This window comes from Osmerus eperlanus, chromosome 8 (assembly GCF_963692335.1).
Source record: "Osmerus eperlanus chromosome 8, fOsmEpe2.1, whole genome shotgun sequence".
Taxonomy (NCBI): Eukaryota; Metazoa; Chordata; class Actinopteri; order Osmeriformes; family Osmeridae; genus Osmerus; species Osmerus eperlanus.
The window spans coordinates 13232153-13254295 of record NC_085025.1 but is presented as its reverse complement, the minus strand read 5'-3'; the positions used below and the strand labels follow the sequence as shown (position 1 = coordinate 13254295).

Here is a 22143-nt window from a genome sequence, read left to right as displayed (position 1 = left end):
TTTGTTTATTTTTACTATGGTCAGCTACCTGAATGGATTTACAGAAGTGAGATCTGTGTTTACGTACGTCCGTGATTTATAAACGAAAGTCCACAATGTCCTTACCACATGCCTGAGTCCATGTCTGGATTGAAATTTATGACCGAGTATGCATTCAAAGAGAGCCATAGTAGAATTTACCCTTAGTTTGGGTTTCAGTGAGAACTTTTGCGTATGTTGTCATTGTCAATTGAATTGTCTTCTAAAAGACATTCAAACAAACGCAGTCAGAAGTATGTGTGTCTGTGTGTTCCTGCGTGCACATTTAAAAGACCGCCACTTGAATGTCTTGAGTGCAAATGTTTCTCTCACTTCTTTGAATACCAGCGTGTTTCCGTGTTGGCAATAATTCAGCCAACGGCTGTGTGGAGGTGAAAGTCCAGGCCAGCCTCTCAGGGGACTGGTTGGCTGGGGACAACGTTGCAGTTTGAAAATGTTTTTTTTCAAAGCACTCCTTGGGAGAATGCACCGAAAAAGGGGAATTGTTTGGCTTCTGCTGCAAGACCTAACCTTGACCTAGGCTTCAAAAGTCAGCAGGGAAAAGCAGAGAAAAAGGAAACCCACTGTTTACTCCTATTACACTTTTTTTTTTCAACCCCCCCCTCACACCGTTGTTAAAGCGATTATTAATAAAGTAGTTGCAAAATTGAAACTTGTTCTGACTTGGTAGTCAGTACCTTTTGCTGTTGCTTACCTCTGTGACATGACTGGCACATTTTTTATTGACCCAAATGAGATAATGTACATAACTCTGTTTCTTTCAATATGCCCATTGTCTTTGCCAGGTGGACATTCAGGCTCAATCCTTTTCAAATTTGTGGTGAAACCCTCCCAAGACTGGTTAGCCGGTATGTCAGCGTATTTGAAAGTATGCCATGAATTCCAATCAAACTTGATGACAAATTATGGTACATACAGATCTTCCAGTCGTTTTCTCCACGCTCTATCACTTCAATCATCTTTCCTCTAACATTGTGATTTGACATGTGGAAGATGCACTAATATACAACCATGCTTTGGTGATCATGTCAATGGATGATTATTGTGCAATCAATATTTAACGTGTTGCCCTTAATATATGTTAATCATTTGTCTTCTGTCATGGGGATGGGTCATATTAGTCCTTGCTTACAAAATGTTTTAACTCGCATTTAAACAGATCTTTATTGGTCATCAGTGTCATCTAATCATGAGTCATATCCTGTTTCCTTGTACACTACATGTGGTTTTACATGCTGCTACAACGTCCAACAATTTAATGTCTTGCTCACAGCTGTGGATTACTCTTATGTTTGTGCTTGCCGTTTTTGTGGATGTATGTCGGTCTGTTTTTGGCCTTTCCGCGGTATTTAAAGAGCTTCGCAGTGTCCAAGCTGAAATGATTCACAGAATGTTGTTGCCAGTTTGAGGCAGATGTGTTTTGGTCCCGTTTTGAATTCCAGTCTTTATTTCATCTTACAAATTCCATTGAGCATTTAACAATGTTTTGAGAGCACAGTTTGTGTTTTAAAAATGTTTACTTTTTGGAAATGCTTGACCACTACATAAAATAATAGGTCTTTCTCTGACTGTCAGGAAACATTTTTGTTTTATCATTGCATAATCAATTTTTATATAATGGTTAGGGCATGAGCTCTAATCCTGTGAAGATGAGGTAATTGAAATGTGAATGGCTGGTATTTTGTTTCCAATACAATTTTTGTGGTGATTTGCTTCCTTCCATTTATGAAGCAGATTCGTGTGGCCATTTCCTTCATTCAGTAGAAAAGATAGTTACTAGGCAACTACTCAAACAAAGCCAACCTCAGAACTTTCCAGCTGAAATTTCACTTAAAATCAATGACTTCATTGAACATTTTGTGCATTTGCACTGTGCAAGAACAAAGCAGAACATAAGTTTTTTTTTATTTGCTTTGGCAAAGGCACATAATGCATGTAAACACCTGCTATAAAGACAATCAAAAGGTAATGTACATTATGTGAATCAAAACACTTCAGCTGCTGATTCAGAAGTTATCTGGTAATGTTTATAGGGCTTAATGAACTTTCTATACATGCCAGTGTTGTAGGCCAATTATTTTGGCATTGTCAAAACACTTTCAATGTGCTGTTTAAAGTTCTAAACGTATAAAGCAGTTAGGGCTGGTATGTGGACTTACAGTAGTTTACTGTAGAAAGACACAGAACCTCAAGACTTGAACACTGTCAGGTAAATGTTAGTAGAGCCTTCTGGTCATCTCGTCAAGTTAGGTGAGCAGATCGACAACATTCCCAAGCCGTTGGTTCCAGCATTACTCAGGCGTTGACATGTAAATCTTTTGAGAGTGGAACAGAAGGAAATGATTGGATTTTCCAAAGGATGTGGGGTGTTTAAATTCAGTCTCAGCTAGAGATGACGACACAGAGGGTCTTTGTTTAACATGAGGACCAGGTTTTTGATAGTTCTTAAGTGGGCCCAAACCCTTGACGTGTACGTAAAGTGAATAAGTTCATAAAATGTTGGATAATGGTCTTTTTACAGACTTTAACACAGTATTATGTTCCCACACCCCAACAGATGGAATATATAAGAACTTTATTTACATTCAGTATTACCAAAGCATGATTTACCAACCCTTCTGAGTAAAATTAGCATAAAATAGTAAAGGGAATCATGCCTCAGACATATTATTAACACACTGTCCAATAGTTCCCATCCTGTATGAGCACTACAGTCAACAGATTTGGCCATATATTCTGATCAGAATTCTAATAGCTGTGCTCAATATGAATCTAGTTGAGGAAAAAACTGTTTGCTCACAATTTATTCAGTCAGTAAAACCAATTTGATTTGACTTCTGTGCAGAAAGTGATTTAACACTGCCACAACCATGACAAACTCGGGGAGCAATGAAACGGCTAATCCTTTCATGGTCTGTTCTGACTTTCTGTGAGACTTGGCACTATTCCATTATCTCGGCCCGAAAGTCCTTTCTCTCACTGATGTGATTTGTTTATATGATTTCAATGACTAAAGTGACTTTATGATCCGAGTGACTGAAAACACATGAGTTCTCAGTGAATAATAGAACAGTCTGAATGAGACCTGAAGGATAGACTCCTACTGAACCCACCAATTGTTATGTTTCTCTCCTTGTCCCTTCAGAATCCCCCCGCTTGTCCACCGCCTCCATCAGCAGTAATGAGCGGGCACCGTCGACCACGCCCTCCGACTGCCCGGACTTCCCCTCTGCCGGCCAGCGTCCCGTGAGCCTGGTCTCCACGCTCTCCTCGGGGTCTGGCTCATCCAGGGACGACTGCCCCGCTGTCATAGCCCCGGGCGGCGCAGCCCCCCCTACCGGAGAGGACATAGACTTAGACCTGAGTCCCCCTGAAGGTACCGGGAACCAGGGTGAAAGAGACCTTGATAAAGGGGATCCGACTGGGGAAGCACCAGCCTCTCAGGGTGTCTCCGAGAACAACAAGAACATCGCCACACCCTCACGAGCCGCCAGCGGCCGTTTCCACCTTAACCCCTTGTCGCCCTTTGCCGCCAAGACCATGGCACCCAACCCACAGCTCACCTACGTCGACCGTGTGGTCATGGAGATCATCGAGACGGAGCGCATGTACGTGAGGGATCTGCGCATGATCGTAGAGGTAAGCGTTAGAATATGTTTCTCAATGACAACAAAAAAGGCTTCGTCTCCATGCAAGTCGGAGGTAAACCTTAAACCAACATCTACTGTTTGTTACATTTAGTCATTTAGGAGACGCTCTTATCCAGAGCGACTTACAGTAAGTACAGGGACATTCTCCCCGAGGCAAGTAGGGTGAAGTGCCTTGCCCAAGGACACAACATCATTTTGCACGGCCGGGAATCGAACCAACAACCTTCTGATTAATATCCCGACTCCCTAACCGCTCAGCCATCTGACTCCCGTTGTTAAGACACTCCCAGTGGCAGTGGAACAGGATCTAAGCCATGCCATTCATGGTGTTAGTCTGAGGCGTTTAGGAGATTTATTCTACTACACACATTTCAGCGGGTCCTGGTCAACTTAGCCCAGCCCTGTCCAAGCCATTCCCCTAATCCAAACCCAGACACAAACAGTAGCCAAAGAGAGGTCAAACGTCTGTTCTATAACTCAAAGACAAGCCAACGAGTGTGTTTTGATCTAGAATGGCACAGGAATAAAGTCAAAGTTTCACTTGCAAGACCAAAGCGACGAGGATGTAAACAGCGTCTTGTCTTTCGTTTGAACTGCTATTCATAAAGTGGATTTAGATCTCTGCCCTAGTGAAGGCCTCATGCTGTGCTGAACCCTGAATCCTACGGCATCTTGAATAACCCGGAAAACGGCTTCGCCTGAGAGCTGTCGTTCACCACTTATGCCGCTAATCCCGTTAGCGTGGTCCGATCAGTTCAGCGCGAGGAGCTTAGCAAAGTCTATTATTTGTATGTGTAAGTGCGTGAGCATGTTGCTTTGTGCTGACTGGGATAATCCCCATGTCACTGCTTTAGCTGTCAAACTGCATTCAACTGACAAGTCATCAAAACTTTTATCAGTGCGTTGAGCGGACGGATAGGAGCTCATGGTTTGAAGGTGCAGCGCTTCTAGCCTAGCAATGCCAGTGACTATAATTAACCCTTTAAGACTTAAGATGTCCTTTGCTATGGGATCATCTGGTTATGTAACAATGGGGGTTGACTGTGTAGGATGGTGTTGGTCCTTGAGCCGACAAGCCACTGTCTTTTAAACCAAAGGCAAAATGATGCACATCCACAGTCCAGACCAGTGGAAACCCAATGACAAGTGCAAGGTTACCTTTTCACATACAGTATTTCTATTACATGTATGATATTCAGTATAACGTATTATTCAAACATGCTCCATCATATAATGTGGATGCACACAATGCTGACGTTATTGTGCAACTGTGCAGATGCTCTGCACGGCACCTGCAGCCCTCCATACCTCACACGTCTGCAGACATACAGTTGGAGTGATGAAAGGGATTGTAGGCGTACCTTTCGCCTCAGGGTTTTTTCCAGACCAGCTGTGATCTCAGGTCGTAGTTTACACACAGACAAGCATTCATCACACACTGTGGTCTGCGATGTGTTCCTCAATCCATATCCCAGGGCCCACTGTCCTGTTTGTTGTAGATGTTTCCCTGCTCCAACACACCTGATTGAAATTAATGGTTGTTGTTATCTGGCTTCTGCAGAGCCTCATAGCAGCCCATTCATTTGAATCAAGTGTGTCGGAGCAGGGACACATCTACAACATACAGGACAGTGGGCCCTAAGGATCAGGGTTGAAGACCACTGCTAAATAACATTACTCATGCCTTTTAGTTTGTGGGTCCTCGGGCAGAATCCATTTGAGTGTACAAATACGGAATGTGCTGCAGAAGTACACGTTAAAATGATCACTTGCAAGTGATACAAGATCAGATAAAAGCAAGCTACACAGATACATTATTGTTGTCTGGCTTTACAAAAGCTCTTAGCTTTACAAAATATTGTTGACCTTCAGGATCTTTTTGACAAGACTCAAAACAAAATAATACACCTGCTTTAAGATTAAAGCTTAACTCGTATTTAAGATTAGGGTCAATTGGTGTGCCAGTTAGTACTCACAATTTACCTGTGGCGTCATCCACACATTTGCCAAGAGGTCATTAAGTCAAGATTTAATTGTGTAATTTTGTCCGCTCTGATTTGGAGCAATGATTTGACAAGAAGGACAGATTTATTTGAACCTTTCCCAACATAACCACAATCAGTAGAGCTGCTCACAATGGGCTTGTCTGGATTCATTAACTCAAATTCTCCCCACTCCATAGCTCCAACAGACAGTGGCACCGCTTTTGACCTTGCAGACCACGCAATGAAAAACCCACTCTCAAACTCTTCAATATTAGCATTTTAATTGAACTGTAACACGTTTCAACACTTTTGAAAATTGTTGTAGTCCTTGGTTGAAGTTTATGGTTGTGATTATGAACAACAAATTCAAAGTAACACATCCACAGACAGTATTGGCTGTCAATTCATTCTATCCAGATTCTTAACAATCTTAAACTGGAAAAACTATTGTATCGGTATGTCTATATTAATACAGTTCCCTAAATGTTTTTAAGTCTTGTTTTTATAGTATTTAGCGGGGCAATGTTACACACCTTCATGCACTGTCTCCCTTCAAGGGCGGGTCCATTACAAACCTGGTCTTAGTATTAATCCCACACGCTGTAGATACTCACAGTTCAGTCCATATCCTTTAATTAAATAATTTTGTGGACTTGAGTTAAGGCAAGATGGGTCTTTTACAATAATCAGTTGCAAATTAATACAGTGCACCACACACAGGTTTCACATGACTTCACATTACTCCTCAAAACATGGAATGCAATATTAAATGTATGCCCTCCCAGTAAGGTATATTAGCAAAATTAGGAAATGGAGAACTATTTCACAAAGTACCACGTGAAAGAATTTCAAGCTATGCTTAAGAAATGTTGACTTTGCTGTTGAAGCAGAAATAAATGATTTTTCACATGTTAAATGCGAAGGCTCAGTGTGCATGAATACATGAATACACATATACTGTACCTTACTGCACACATGCACAGCCTACATGACAGACAGACAGGGTGGGGAACAATGTAAGAACATGCATCACTGCCATTCTACCTTGTAGACATGACCTTGCTGTCAGTCATCTCTTTTACATCAGGGACCAAGGTAAGATGGAGAAACCAGGCTCTGTGTTTCCTGCTGCAGCTGTATCCGCCTTCATCACCCAGCAACATATATTTACAACATGTGTGAAAGTGGAAGGAATAGAACAGATGTGAAAGTTCCACTTTGAATATAATCAGCCTTGCTGCACCAGAGACCAGCTGGTGTTTGTTTATGCAAGTACATTTGTTTGTTTGTGTGTGTGTGTGTAGCATTTGTTTTTAATGTGTAAATATGTGCACAAGCTCAAGCTCGACATATTTTGTGTGTGTGTAAACGGTGTATTTACATTCGGGTTGCATTAGTGTTGTAGGCTATGCTTAATAATCCTACATTCAGTATACTTGGCTTGCAGACATTTGCATGATGTTCAAATATCATCCTGTGCATATAGAGTTTAAACAAAGCCCTTCAGTTTGTGACAGACTGATCAAACATATTTTGGTACACTGGGTAGTGTTTGATGGTCACTGAGAGCAATTTTCGTACAAAGAAATTCCATCCTTTCATTTTTTTTTTCCCTTCCTGAGCAACACTAAATGAAGTCATTTAACTTTAAGGGGTGAATATTGTATAGTGGGAAAAAAGAGAACTATTAAACAGTGTGCAAAGTCTGCAGCTTTTCTCGAGTGTCAGATTTCCACTGGGAATGCACAATTACATATGAGCTGATGTCATTTAGCACTACTGTCGTACATTGATCAAATCTGACAGATTCCAAGCCTTTGTTTATATGTTTGCACCAGCTAAAGGGGATAACTTTTTACATCTTTACTCGCAAAACATGATGCGGGTGGTGGTATTAAGACACTTTCTGTCATTCTGTTCTCATAATACTTAGAAGAAAACGTCAAATGACAACAAGACAGATGTCAGTAGAGGCTTTTAACAGCACAGGAGGTAAACAATGACGCAATCCAGATTACCACATGCAGCATAGTGGACGACAAGGACCTTGTCACAGCGAGAGTTATAGGACCTCTAGTGGCCAATGAACTAACTCACAACTAAACTGCTCTCAACTCAAAATGGGCTGGGTTAACCAAGAAGCTCAGACAAATTCTACCGCATAGAAAAACATATGCTTTCTATAGTTATTGATACAAGTGACCACAGACACCTTATATATTGACTCAGTCAAATTTGTTTAACTTATCCTTTGTTTGGCTCTTTATTCTCCAGTCCATTCTGTTTTACTGACAATTAAGTTTCACTCTTAATATTAAAACACTTTATGAACATCAAATTATATTATGCTTACTACTGATGCACACAAACATCTCTGTGTTTCAGGACTATCTGGGCCACATCGTCGACCAGGCAGACCTGCCCATCAGACCTGAGCAGGTGTGCGCCCTCTTCGGAAACATTGAGGACATCTATGAATTCAACAGGTAATATTCTGCTGCAGTCAAAATAACTAGTTTTGTCCCAGGGGGTGGATATATATGAGTGAATTATTTTATTATTGTATGACGTCACTTTGTTAGTTCTTTTTCATTTCAACCTTTCTGTAGCAGATTTCTCACATTATAAAATATAATATGTGTAAAGTAACGTTTTTTGTATGCCAAGCACAAAACCCAAGCTAAAGCAAAGTATCTCACAAATACCATGGGGTTTAACATTGGAATTCTTTTTTATTACATGAATTTGAGGATCCAAATAAAGAACATGGTTTCTACACAAACACACAAGGTCAACATTCTCAAACTCTCTGTCTCCTCTCTCTCACTGGCTTGCTTGCCTGAGCCCACACAAACGCACACATGCATGTTTTTCCTATAGTGAATCAATGTACAACATCATTCCGGTCATGCAGCTTCTGGGACAAACCAGTACACCATCTTTGTAACTTTAAATGTGTTTTCCTTAGAATTGGTGGTAACAAACTGGGTAACAGTTTACACAGTGCTGCTAGTGTTGACAATAGTCTGTTGTGCCGTTGGCACAGTTTTGAAACGGCACAGTTTTGAAGCCAGACACCCGGAGAGATGCCCATCAGAAAGAGTGAGGGTGTTTGCCCACAGTATGCAGATTTCAAGTTCTGTGTTTTAGGAAAAATCTAAACTTTGGACTCCCCTGGAATTTGTTTAAAATTCTGTATTTTCACAAGCAAATATGCACAGACAAACACACACACACACACAGTCTATTTGTCTTTCTGGTCAGTGGAGCGTATGATTCACTACGAAGCTGGTGCTAAAGATAGCTTCGATCAATACCAATAACATTTCCATGTTCCAAATATTTGGGATCTGGCCTGTGGGTTTCCCTGGTCCATAGCATTGGCCTTTTGGCTTTGGTTATGCACTTTTTTAGGACCTTTCTGCTGAAAAAATATCCATCAATTTCAAAGAACAATTTCAAAGTGGCCCAAGCCAGCATGAGCTATTCAATGATCGTCCCAATCGTTAATGCTGACTGCCATGGATTAGGATGTTCAATTCACATATGGGATTTTAGCTCTACCAGGGCTGTGATTGGCTCTTTCAGAGCACAGATCACTTGAGTTGAATGAACCGTAAACGGAGAGAGACCTTCGAAGCTGAAGTTGGTTTTTGCCAGTGGTGGGGCATTTACAATGCAAGTAGATTTTCCAATCATTTTTGTTCTAAGTTATGAAAAACGGCAGAGATATTATGAGTCTTATTTGGGGATTTTTGAATGGAATTGCTGACCGAACAATAACTGTGGACGTGTTGTGATTTGTACTCAGACAGATGGTCTGAAATGGTACTCGCACAATATTTAAAAATGGATGCTTGGAACAACCCAGAAGCTGAGGGCCCTATTCCCAAACTGTTTGCTCAAATGGCCATTCTGAATTTAACTTAAGTTAATTTGCCATTTTTATTTGAATAATATCAGTTCTTATATTCTATATCTGGATAGGGTTGTGCAATAACAAGACGGTTAACTTTTGCATGTTGGAGAAAGGTAGGAAGCACACTGATCTTATTCATTCTTAAGCTCAACTGACCTTAAGAATGTTTGAATTGCTGTAACCCTGTATCTGTCTAGTTCAGTCAACTTCTCTTTCAAAATGTTCATTCAACTTAGTGCTCATTAAAGAATACATCTTAATCTTTCGCCCAAACTGTCCTCTGCAGTGTTGGCGAGATCAGTGTCAGTCACAATCATGGGAAAAACCTGGAAAGTCAGGGGGAAAAAACATTGACCTGAAATTGAATCCTCTTTACCTTAAGGAGTCTTGCACCATGTATTACTGACAACATCTGTTCTTTGTCAAGGCTGAGGTTTGGTTAACAATGCTAGCCTTGAATTCAGTGGCACATCTTTATTTCCACTGCTATGCAGCAAGCCTCTGACACCAAAAACTAAGTAGGCAAAGAGGCATCATGCTTTGTTTACTAAAATGACATCTGTCTGTTGTTATTCAGTCAGAGGGGGGCTGTTTATGCTTCACTTGTGGCGTGGGACGGTAAGTTTTGGTCTGCCCGTTTTGAAGTGATTGATAGTAGTAGGCACTTTATTGATCCACTAGGGGAAACTGCATGCTAGCACTAAGTGCCTGGTGTGCTGTGATTTGGTTTGCTGTGCCTCTTGTGTGGTGAAGCACCCCAACTGTCGCAAGCAACTTCTGAGGGTTACCCACCCATCCAAAACAGACCCACAAGGCATGTGGCACAATGACAACAGCAATAACGTCACACATTTATATTGTATTGAATCCGTTAGAAAGGTGTGTCACTTCATGGAATTTCAACCAGTCCCAAACCAATTACTGAGAAATTGCTAAATGACATATAGGTACAAGGAATGTATTGTGTGTGTAAAAAGTGATTGCATGGTCATTCTGTGTGGCCTTTATGAACTGACACACATTAACCTCAAATGTTTCTTGTTTGGACATTTTATCTGTAGTGAACTTCTGCAGTCCCTGGACATGTGTGACAACAATCCGGTTGCCATCGCCAGATGCTTTGTGATGAAGGTGAGGGAGAGCGTTGTCATTTTTTACCCTGAAATATTTCTTGACATCATCTGAGGTTATTCAAATGCTTGATAGCAGTTTTCAAAAGATCAATTACATTTGTGAATTGAACTCTAATATGCATGTACTTCATGCAGTTTACATTCATGTAAAATCTGTTTGTGTTCCAATTTCAGAGTGAATACTTTGAAATCTATACACAATACTGCACCAACTACCCAAAGTAAGTAAAGCTTGGGATGGGAAGTAAGAGGTGTGAAATACATGGTACATAGACATGTTGGACATTTAATAAAATGTTATAACTGACAGGAAAAAAGGGGGTTTACTTTGTAGCAATTATGATGTTCAGTCTGGTATGCAAGACAATCTTGCTCTTGGCACTGGATCTGGCATGTGCTTGTCAATTGTTAAAATCAGGATCTTAAGAAAAATACCATGTTTCGCTGAAGTTTGCTCTCCTCCTAGTGGTAGAATTAATATCCATAATTCTTGGTTGCCTTAATATTCCCTCAAGAAATAGCACAATTTCATGTAGCACAATTTCCTGGCCCAAAAAAAGTGAATGGATATTCAACAAATTCTCAGACTTTTGAGTTCTGCATTTTCTTCATTTCCTCCAGCTCGGTGGCTGCTCTGACTGACTGCATGAGGAACAAATCCCTGGCCAAGTTCTTCCGTGAGCGGCAGGCCTCCCTGAAGCGCTCCCTTCCTTTGGGTTCCTACCTGCTCAAGCCCGTCCAGAGGATCCTCAAATACCACCTCCTGCTCCAGGTACAGACAAACTCAAACCACAGCGTACAAGCCTTTAACGTTTGAGAAATGCTTTTATTGCAAAGATTTGGTACAAAAGCCAGAACATAAACATTAGTCTGATATTAAACTTGCATCAAAAAAAACATTAAAAAAAGGTATTATTATGGAGTTGCTTTGACATGTCTGTGCTCTTCTTCAGGAAATAGCCAAGCACTTTGACCCAGAGGAAGATGGCTATGAGGTGGTAGAGGAGGCCATCTACACCATGACCGGAGTGGCCTGGTACATCAATGATATGAAGAGGAAGCACGAGCATGCAGTCCGACTCCAGGTTTGCACCGGGTACAAATGTACTCCCCGTCCGTGCACAAACACATACATAATAGCAACTAATACACACTTGAGTTAAACAAACCTTCAATCGTGAACACACTTACGTGCTCTAGCTGCACTCCCTCAACCCCCCCCCCCAAACCCCCCACATAGTCTGTGGCGTTGTTGCATTGTAAATGCAAACAAGCCCATTACCATGTAAACTCATATACTACAACCTTTGTCAGACCACAGTATCTCTCATATACAGTGGCGCTATTATTAGTCTCCAATTAGGTTGCTGCAGGTCAACTGTGCAGACGTCAGAGCGGCAATTACATCTCAGACCTGTCCTCCCATGGTTTTGCTCTCTTTCAAATCAGTTTTCTTCCGCTAATCTATTAAAAGCAACCAATCTTGAACTGCCTGTCGCACAGGGGCAACCTGATGGAGTCAGTTCAGGGGTCTCCCACACAGTGCCTTGTCTTAGTGGGAGAGAACATACGAGCCGAGAGTAGGAAAAGCACTTCTGTTCCTCTGGCTAGCTCATGGAGCCAATAACTTGCAGGACAAAATCCTGTAAGAAAGGACTTGCTAAAGTCTTTGTACACAGTCTTGCTTTTGTGACTCGGATTGATGTTTGATACTAATAATATCAAAGCACTCACCAAAAATGGGAGCTTCTGGGACAATAAGAGCCTGTTGCTTTTCTTCGTGGAGGCAATGTCTGAATCGAGGGCCTGACACTGAAAAGCGTGTGATAAGTCTACATACTGAAGTTGTTAAGGTGACACTTCCTTGACACTTACTTCCATGAGACACCTCCATGTTCAGATCATATTGATCACGTGTATCTCATGTTAGATTTCATGGCTTTGTGTTATCCAGGAGGTCCAATCTCTGTTGATTAACTGGAAAGGGCCTGACCTGACCACGTACGGAGAACTGGTTCTGGAAGGTACCTTCAAGGTCCACAGGGCAAAAAACGAGCGCACACTGTTCCTCTTTGACAGAATGCTTCTAATAACCAAGCGGCGAGGAGAACACTATGTCTACAAGACCCATATCTCGGTAAGAGACGCCTGGGGTCTAGATGTTGGGGATGTTTGAAGGGATGTTGACGCTAATATATGTCTCAGTGGTCTCCACATGCTGTCATTATATAGATTTTTTGTGCTCATTGTCGTAAGAATAGCCAAAAAATGATATTGTAACTGCTGTTGATCCTTTGATGACTTGTAGAAGAGAGGGTGAGGAATGTTCTCTACCATGGAGAAAGGAATCTTTGATCTTGTTTGGCTTTCTTTCCTTGTACCTTTTTATCTTCTAATCTGTCCCCCTCTCTGGTTCAAGTGCTCCACGCTCATGTTGATTGAGAGTGCCAAGGACTCCCTTTGCTTCAGCGTCACCCACTACAAACATCCCAAACAGCCTCACACAGTTCAGGTGAGACCTTGCAGTCCAGACAAGCCACATAGTTCTTTACCGAATTGGTTATAGAAATCTGGCTGTATAACTACAAATGAGTTTATCTGTATTCGAGTTGGCTGTTAAAATGACATTGAGGAAAAATGGCCGCCATTCACTATAGTCTGTGCTGACTACCTGAGACGCGCTGAACCTTTAAATAATACAGCTGTCTGGTTTAAAGTCGCTGTCTGGAATTCATCAAAACAAACTTTTCCAGACTCAACAAGAAGATCCATCATATTCATAACACGTTTGCCTCCTGTTTTCTGCTGCAAATGAATTCCCCAAAAGAATACTGATTGGTTCACCTACAACCTCTAATCCTCCTTTCTGCTACATTGTCTGATTTCCCCCTCAGGCTAAGACTGTGGACGAGAGGAAATTATGGGCCCATCACATCAAGAGGATCATTTTAGAGAACCACCATGCCATCATTCCTCAGAAGGTGCACAAGTTTTACCTCTCAGATTCAAAAAGGGACCTTTTCTGAGCTTGAACATTTACAGGTGTTCTTATCTCTTCTGTTCCAGGCGAAAGAGGCCATTTTGGAAATGGACTCCATATGTAAGTATTAGCAGCAATAAATACATATTTGTTACACCCCAGAGCTACAATATCAGTCAGACATTTGGTACCAATCAATGTCAGATGTAGTTTATGTTGGTTGAAAGTGAGTATTAGGTTGATAAATAGAAACCATCTAGAAGCAAAATGAATTACTGGATGTCTCAACAGTAGCTATTTGCCTTAGGAATTATTCTTTAAAATTGATCAATCTTGTCTTACACATCAAGTCATTGATGTTAACTTATGAATGACCCTTATGGGACAAGGTCTCCTGTACTAGAGGTTTTATTCAGGTGTTTGTTGGTCAGTTACCTTATGATGTGCCTGTGTCGACAGACCCATCAAAGTACCGTTACAGCCCAGAGAGAATGAAGAAGGCCATGTCCTACCAATCAGATGAGTTTCCCAAAGAAGGTCGCCCAGGGCGACGGCAATCAGGTAAACATTCCTCGCTATTTAAATCATTCAACTATGTCCAAACCTAACCACTGTTACTGACGGCTTGGAGACGATTTAGTATGAAAACCTTTCTCAACTTTAAACAGCATGTGGTCTCATGCAGTATGGTGGAGAGAAATCATCCGAGGCCTTAGTGATATTTCGACCTTTCACCTTAATCCACTTTATTCTCTCCCATCATTCTGTGTCAGCGGGCAACATTGGATGTGAATTTGTACAATGTGTACTTGCAAGAGAACTGGAAGAGTGTCACGTCTACAGTAGATTACAAGTGACACATTTTAAGTGGTCCCAAAAGATGCGTATGTTTCCATGGTTATTGTAGAATTCCCCTCCACCTTGCAGAAGAGAGGGCATCTCAATGACCATCCAGGCCCTTTGGAATAATAATGTTAATTATAATGTGTTTATCTCCTCTAGAACCAACCAAACAAATCCTGAAGAACACCAAGGGTAAGAAGGTCCTTTTTACATTCCTGTGATACATTTCAGAATGTTGTATTATCCTGTAATTATACTATTCTTATGCTATCACAAAAAGCCAGATCTATTAAAGCAGAAAGAGTACAGGAAATACTGTCACATTGGTCACTTACGGCTACGACGGATCCATGGTACACATACGTCACAGCAGGGAGTTGTTTTCAGTGTCGTTAGTGAAGAAAAACATTTAAGACCCTCTGAACATTTGAGCTACTATGTACAGTACCTCCCATCACACTGATGCTTGAATCTCAGTCTACAATGAGGGACCACCACACGGCATGGGCTTCAAAGGGACTATGGGCAGCAAGCAGCAGGAAAGGCCCTTGTGTCCTTGTGTTCTGAGATCAAAGGCCATCTCCACCTACTTCTCTCTCTCTCTCTCTCTCTCCCTGAAATCAAAACATAAAAGCCCTTTAGTCGCTGCATCAAGTGTCGCTCTAGCTCTCTTTTCTGGCCGTCAAATGCAGTCTTGACCGCTGACCAAGTTCTCAGGCCATGGTTCTTTGGTTCTGTCAGCCATCCATCTTTGTAGGAAAAGAGGAATATAAATAGATTTTTTCTGTCTGTCATTTTCTGTCTTTAGATCGAACTCAATTTCATCTTTTGTTTTAATCACAGAAAGATATCCTCATTTTGGGTATAGACTTAGTAGGTCAGTGATTGAAAAGCTTGCCCTTTGTCCCGTTGTCATTTAACATCTTTAATAATTTTGTACTTCTCTTGCTTGTTTTTTTTTTTTCCTATAATCTGCATGGATCTGACAGCCATCCTGAAGGTAAGCCTCAAGTCATTAGTTTAAATTGATACTAGAATGTTCTCCATCATGCTGTTCTTATCTTTGCTCTTGAGGCTCAATGAATGGTAATTGAGGTTAATAATGTTGGATGATTTACTACTCCATGATGGGTGACATTAGAGAGGGGGCCTAGAGCCATCATTTCCCAGATGCGAAGATGGTATTTTGACGTTCAGTGGTTTAACATGAAGGAAGTTATTTTCCTCCAGCTGATGATAATTCACTTCACATAGGGGTTAGAGACTTGTTTTTGCACATATTCTGTAGGAACTTTCTCCAAAAGGTGTTGGACTTCAGTGGTCCTTTTGACCAGAGCTATATTCAATTCCATCACTATACTATATCTTACAATGCCCATGTCTAATAGAACTGTAAACTCTGTGTTACACACCACTGCTTTTGATGAATACAAGCTACCGTATTCCTAATTGTCGGCACCTTCCACTTTTTGCCGGTTCTCGGTCAAGGCCCCAGAGTAACTGGTACATCTTCTCCAATTTTAAGTTATTGGTGTGTTGTTTTGCCAAGATATCCGAGTTATATATATATATATATATATAACTATAAACACTCTGTGTGACTACAGCACGCAGATAGTGAGGGGGCTTTACCAGACGAGGCACGTTCCATTCAATCTGCTGCTAGTATCAGCACCTTGGGCTCAAGCCTCGGTGAGTCTGAGGTCGAAAAGCCTAGTCTGGAAGAGGATGAAGAAGAAGAAGAGCAAAATGACGTAGGCGGGAGGAAGAACTCTTTGGAGAGAGTCAGCCCCATTGACGGCGAGGAGCCCAGAGCAGGGCCCCAGTCCTATCAGGGCAGGTTGACCCTGGGGGAGGAAAGTGACTCGGACGATATACTCATGGAGGATGACCAGGTAGCCGACTTTGCCAGTTCCATGCTGGCCGCCATCTCCTGCTGGCACTATAGAGCGAGGGCTTTGCTTTCCATGGGGGTCACAACGGTGAGGCTCTCAGCCACCATTGGGTTTCCTTCTTCCTGTTTTCATAGAGCTCCAGTCCTCACCTTGGCCAATGGCCCATCTAGCATCAGCTTCCCATGTTATAACCCACTAATGCCCTGGATAACCATGTGCCATTGCTACAGTATTCTCATCCAATGACAACTGACTTGTGAATGATGCTCTGACAAAGCATGGACTTTGCTTATTTAGTTCTGCTCAATATAGATGCATGCTCAATATAGAAGCACATGCATATAGATGCATGTGCTTCAAAACTGGGAGGATCGCTTCACTAATACTGTACGTGGCTGTGCAACAGTATGTGCATGTTTAAGTGACTGTCAATGCCTCAAAAGGAAGCGAATGGAAATATACATGTTTTAAGTATTATTCAAATAAACATGTTAAGGATTTCAAGCTTAACCTAGTGAAATTCAATAACAAGGTTTACATTTAACTAATTGAAGATGGTACCATTTCTGTAAGACAATGATGTAGTACAAAATTGTATGGTCTTACATACACTGTGCTTTTTAAATTACTGACAAATCAATATTCAGCATGTCATGTCTTGTCCAACTAGACATTGGTCTATTCCCATATATTGCATTAAAGTCTATATAACGTTCTTTAAATAAAGGTAATGTTTGCTTTCATGTTAACAGTATTTATATAAAATGCACATGAGTTTGTTGACATTACTGATTTGCATGTTTGCTGAGATTGACAAAGCAATATTGTGTGCATGGAGCGGGATGTTTATAATGATGTGTGCTATTAGACACGATAACACAACGAGGCTGTACAATTATTTATAATTTGCCCCCCAATTCTCAGTGTTAAAGGCAGGATCGGTAAGTTTTGCGTTATTACATATCACACTGATTTCATTTTACTATCAAACCTTTCGATTTATTGATTGCAATCAAGATGTGAAGTTTTTCAGACAATATGACAAAATGTGCATCTCAACATTATAACCGACCCTGCCTTTAAATTGAGTGATGGATTATTCATGCAATGCAGAAAATACAAATTACTAAATGGGAGCCCTAGGACTTTCTTTAAAATAAATGGTTCCATACTATTTTACAGACTTTATTGGAGTGTGGTATATTGTAAACTGTATATATACAGCTCTGTAAAAAATTGAGACCACTGCACCTTTTCCTTTCAAAAAAGTTGAAGGACAATTGAGTGAGGTACAGAAGGATAACATTTAAGAGGCAACTGCAAAATGTACCCTTCTGTTCTTCACTCAAAATTGTCCTTCTCAACTTTTTTCTTTTTTGAAATAAAAGGAAAAGGTGCTGTGGTCTCTTAATGTTTTCCAGAGCTGTACACTTTAATATAATCAAAAGTACTGTAGGATAACTAAGATGCTGACAATGTAATATTTTTCTCTCTGAAGGATGAGGAGGGATGTGATGTTATTGAAGAAAACCAGTGTAGCAGAGAAAACATATCTGGTCAGGACAGGTGTGGGAAAGACACTGTGCATCAGGTAAAGTAGTATTTACAATGCTATAGACTATCCTTTCTGCATCTATCACAAACATTTTTTTGTAGGGATGGTGTCAAACTCAAGCTCTGCTGTTTGTTTCCCTTCATCCATATGTCTCAAGTTGTCTTGAGGGAATATATGCTCACCACCGCGACTATCCAGAATTCTTGTTGCCACTGACACATTTCAGCCATCTGTTCTTGACAGTTGTCTATTCTGAAAATATAGATATGTAGCCTGTCCAGATACCTCCCACTTACTTTGAAATCCACATTCTTGTATATGATACTCCTACAGTTGGTTATTTATAGGTATTTTATTTTTATACTCCCTGACTCCATGATCCCTCATTGTTTATTTTATTGGAGGTGTAGGAGCTAGATGGAGACGTTCATAATTCATGTTTGGAAAAATGCATCTTGCTAGGATTTGCAGCGTAGCTATTGAAAATTATAAGGGAAGGGCAAACTGCATTCACAAATCAAATCAAAAGGATAATGAAATTGTTATATAAACACATTGTTTATCAAATTGTTTGATCAGAGTGTACGGTGTATGATGCATGGTACTCGCATTGCGCCTGCCGTTTTGACCATGTTTTCATACTAATTTTGTCTGCTTCAGACTCCCTCAGACGAGATGTCCCAGAGCAAGGCCTCTGGTTTTGAGACTGATGAAAGGCTTGAACCAGCTCCCTCTTTACGTTCAGAGAATGCTCAGTCTAGCACTCCCAACGTCTCTAGCTCTCCTCCTGGGACGGCTGAAGCACCTGAGCCTGTAGAACACGAGGTGAACACCATGGAGGGACAGATCTTAGCCTCCCCAGACTCCGATGGGAGGACGTTGAGCAGTGGAGAATCTACAGACGAAGAGGAGGAAGAGGCGGCGGCAGCAGCAAAGGAGAGCGAAGTCAGCAGCATCCTGCCATCTTCTGTCCTGGATAAAGCCAGCGCAATCGCTGAGCACTTCAACAACAGCACCAAGCGAGGCAGCGTGGTCACAGATGATGTCCGCTCTCTTGGCTGCCCCTCGCCACGCTTGCCCAGTAGGACTGGAAGCACCATTAGTCTTGGCGGTGAGCCCACTGAGAGGCCACACAGAATCAACAGCACTTGCTCTGAGCCACAAGAAAACTTTGGAAACGATCTAACGATGCTCTCACCGAGGGACGACAGCCTGTTTGAAACGGACAGAGGTCTCCACAGAAGGAGGAACTCGACCCTTTCCAAGCAGGATCAACTGCTTCTTGGCAAAATCAAGAATTATTATGAGCATGCGGAGCACCAGGATGCTGGCTTCAGTCTGAAACGCAGAGAGAGTCTGACCTACATCCCTACTGGCCTCGTCAGGAGTTCTGTCAGCAGATTCAACAGCATCCCGACAGATGACACGTCTGCAGCAGAGAAGAGTGACAACCAAGACAGTAGCTCCGCCCCAATCACTTTCTCCGTTTTGGAATATGCCACTACAGACTCATCAACCGCTGCAGAGAACTGGAACTGCATGGTTTCTAGTGCGTCCTTTGACAGTCTGGAGCTTGAGAGATGTAAAGGACTGGAGGCTTCGGGTTCAGATGCCGACTTGCACAGCCTGAAGATCAGATCTCACAGCTTGCAGGACAAGCCCATTCAGGATGAGGATTTCCGTCCCTCCTCGGAGATGATCAAGGTTTGGCAAAATATGGAGAGAGAGGTCACTAGATCTCACGGGGAGGCTCGAACCCATGTGAAACCAAAAGAGGTCCAAAAAAGCACCAGGGGAGCCAGTCCAACTCTCTGTAGAAGGAGCCAAAGTCCCATCAGGAACTCTTTGGGAACAGAGAATGCAGAGTCCCTCGCAATCTCGGAAGAGTCTGACCTGAGCACCATCACAGAAGAGTCTATGAGCCCTTCACCTGTCAAGCCCAGGGGAATGGGGGTTGGTCGTACAGTTAATCTGAAACCCTTGCATGATGAAAGAAGAGTTCTCAGGGCACCTGTTCCCAGAGTCATCCAGCTTAGGGCAGAGACAGAGGGCTCTCCTGTAGGTGAGGAGCCTCAATCAGAAGACGATTTGGCCAAAAACAAAGTGTTAAATCTGGCCCGTCAGTACAGCCAACGCCTCAAGACTACCAAACCAATGGTCAGGCAACGAAGCCAAGAAATGCTGCAGTGCAAGAAGAACTTGCTTAGCGTGTTGGAGGAAAACCCAGAAAAGGAGAGCACAGGTATCTACTTGTCTACTTCAGTATCTGTTGTGTATCACGTGCCATTTACTAGTAACCATGTTGCCCAATCACTTGCATTAATAAGCTACGATCTATTTCGGTACAGTCCTGTTCATGCTACAAGGTGTTCTTTATGTTAACAGTACATGGTGTTTTTGGTTTCACAGGTAAACCAAACTTGATGCTGTCCCTGGCCCCATGTTATCAAGTACCTCCAAAAGATGTAAGCCCTTTGGAGCAGGCCCGGTCTCCAAGCCCTTCTCACACCCCAAGTTCTTTGGGTAGTCCACGTGTCCTGTCTCCCAGCCGAATACGATCAAAGAGCCCACTAAGCCCTCAGCCGATTGAGGCCTTCAACTGGCCTGATGTGCGAGAGCTTCGCTCCAAGTACGTTAGCGACCAGTCTCAACTGCCACCTGTGGGACGAAGCCGGTCAGTACCTGAAAAGATGCTAGACTGTGGCGCAAGGCGACGTTCAAGTTGCTATTCAAGCTTTTACGCTTCCGGTGGGCCCGCTGAGGTTCAGTCTTACAGGTCTCACCCCAGCAGGGACCCTGGCCCTGGAGACGGGTGCACAAGGCTTCATCGGGCTGGTTCCCTTGACCACAGATTGAATGGGCTTCATATGAGCAAAATGGTGAATCTTCAGGAAAATATCTCTAATGGAGATTATTATGTATCTGCACGGGATACTCTGCCCACTGACCCCAACCATAAGGTTATTGTCGTGGAAAGGGTTCCAGAAGAGTCTGAAACAAGCTCTTTAGAACCTGTGGAGATGGCTCTTCAGGCCAAGAATGAGGAAGTTGATGACAGTTATGTCCAGATCCGTTCTCCAACCACTAGAGAGAAGATTTCCATCATGGCTGTCATTGACCGCTGCAGAGCCTATCAGGAGTCAGATGAATATCGACAAAGGGAGGAAGGGGGGGCTAAAGAAGATTCAGCCAGTTTGAGTGGGAAGGGCAAAGAGCATGATAAGGGTCCTCTCTCGAATGAGCAACTTCAGAACACGCATAAAACTGTTTCACACTCTGCCAAAAAGACAGATGCGAGTCAGCAGAGCATGGTGAAAAACTTGCGAGAGAAATTTCTCAACCTGAGGTGAGCAGTACAAGAGAACATTTTAATGTCACTTCTTACTTGATTTCCCTTTTCTTTCATGAAAAACATTGTTAAAGCAAATGTTGCTTGTCAACCACTGTTGTTCCTTGGCCCGGAAGCCATATTCTGTATTTTAACAAGCATAAACTGTACATCTTAAGAGATTTTTTTTTTCTTTTTTTTTAAACAAAACCAAAAAATTAAGTTGTAATGTGTCAAGATTCTAGTTTCCAAAGATTTTCTAACTGTTGTGATCCTATGATCACATGTGTTTGCTGAAGAAAGATGCTTATATTGTATTTGGTGAATATTTTGGCCAGTCTGCAAATAAATAGTTTAATTGTGTCTAAATTGTGTGCTGTCAAGTTCTGAGACAGTAGAAATTACTTTTGTGGACACATGGTGTAGAGTATTGTAAAATATGTGTAAATATTTATGTTCAGTGCTCAAACATTCCTTTTAGATTAAAGCACCTTTTAGTAGGTTGTGATTCAATACAGTATATCAATTATATTGCACAATTGGACAGGATACAAAACGTTTTGTGGCAACATGAAATTAAACCATTCATCTAACCTTGATGCACTGGATAAAACAAGATTGTCTGTACTTGTAAAGAAAACCTAGAGATTTGGTCTGAGCACACCTATGTATTTACCATTTTAGAAACCAAATTTTTTTGAATCACTATGAATGATTATATTGTTCAAACTGCCTGAGGGTTTCTTGGATCTAAAACATAAGTATATATTGCCACAAACTGGCTGCCACCAGATGTAGCTCTTAGTAGAACCCTTA

The 22143-nt window shown here is 41.8% G+C and overlaps 1 protein-coding gene across 1 annotated transcript in view; it reads left to right on the top strand.

The window, feature by feature from the left end:
• The window catches only part of LOC134024835 (pleckstrin homology domain-containing family G member 3), a 42796-nt gene extending 21277 nt beyond the window's left edge, over positions 1–21519 (top strand). Inside the window, exons 3-19 of the mRNA XM_062467549.1 lie at positions 3185–3678; positions 8060–8160; positions 10655–10724; positions 10901–10947; positions 11348–11498; positions 11680–11811; positions 12681–12863; positions 13146–13238; positions 13621–13707; positions 13793–13826; positions 14166–14267; positions 14709–14741; positions 15539–15549; positions 16157–16531; positions 17943–18035; positions 18660–20241; positions 20409–21519. Of these exons, the coding sequence (XP_062323533.1) occupies positions 3185–3678; positions 8060–8160; positions 10655–10724; positions 10901–10947; positions 11348–11498; positions 11680–11811; positions 12681–12863; positions 13146–13238; positions 13621–13707; positions 13793–13826; positions 14166–14267; positions 14709–14741; positions 15539–15549; positions 16157–16531; positions 17943–18035; positions 18660–20241; positions 20409–21349 (4529 nt within the window). The 3' untranslated portion in view covers positions 21350–21519. The remainder of the gene's footprint in view (positions 1–3184; positions 3679–8059; positions 8161–10654; positions 10725–10900; positions 10948–11347; positions 11499–11679; positions 11812–12680; positions 12864–13145; positions 13239–13620; positions 13708–13792; positions 13827–14165; positions 14268–14708; positions 14742–15538; positions 15550–16156; positions 16532–17942; positions 18036–18659; positions 20242–20408) is intronic.
• Positions 21520–22143: the final 624 nt, after the last annotated feature.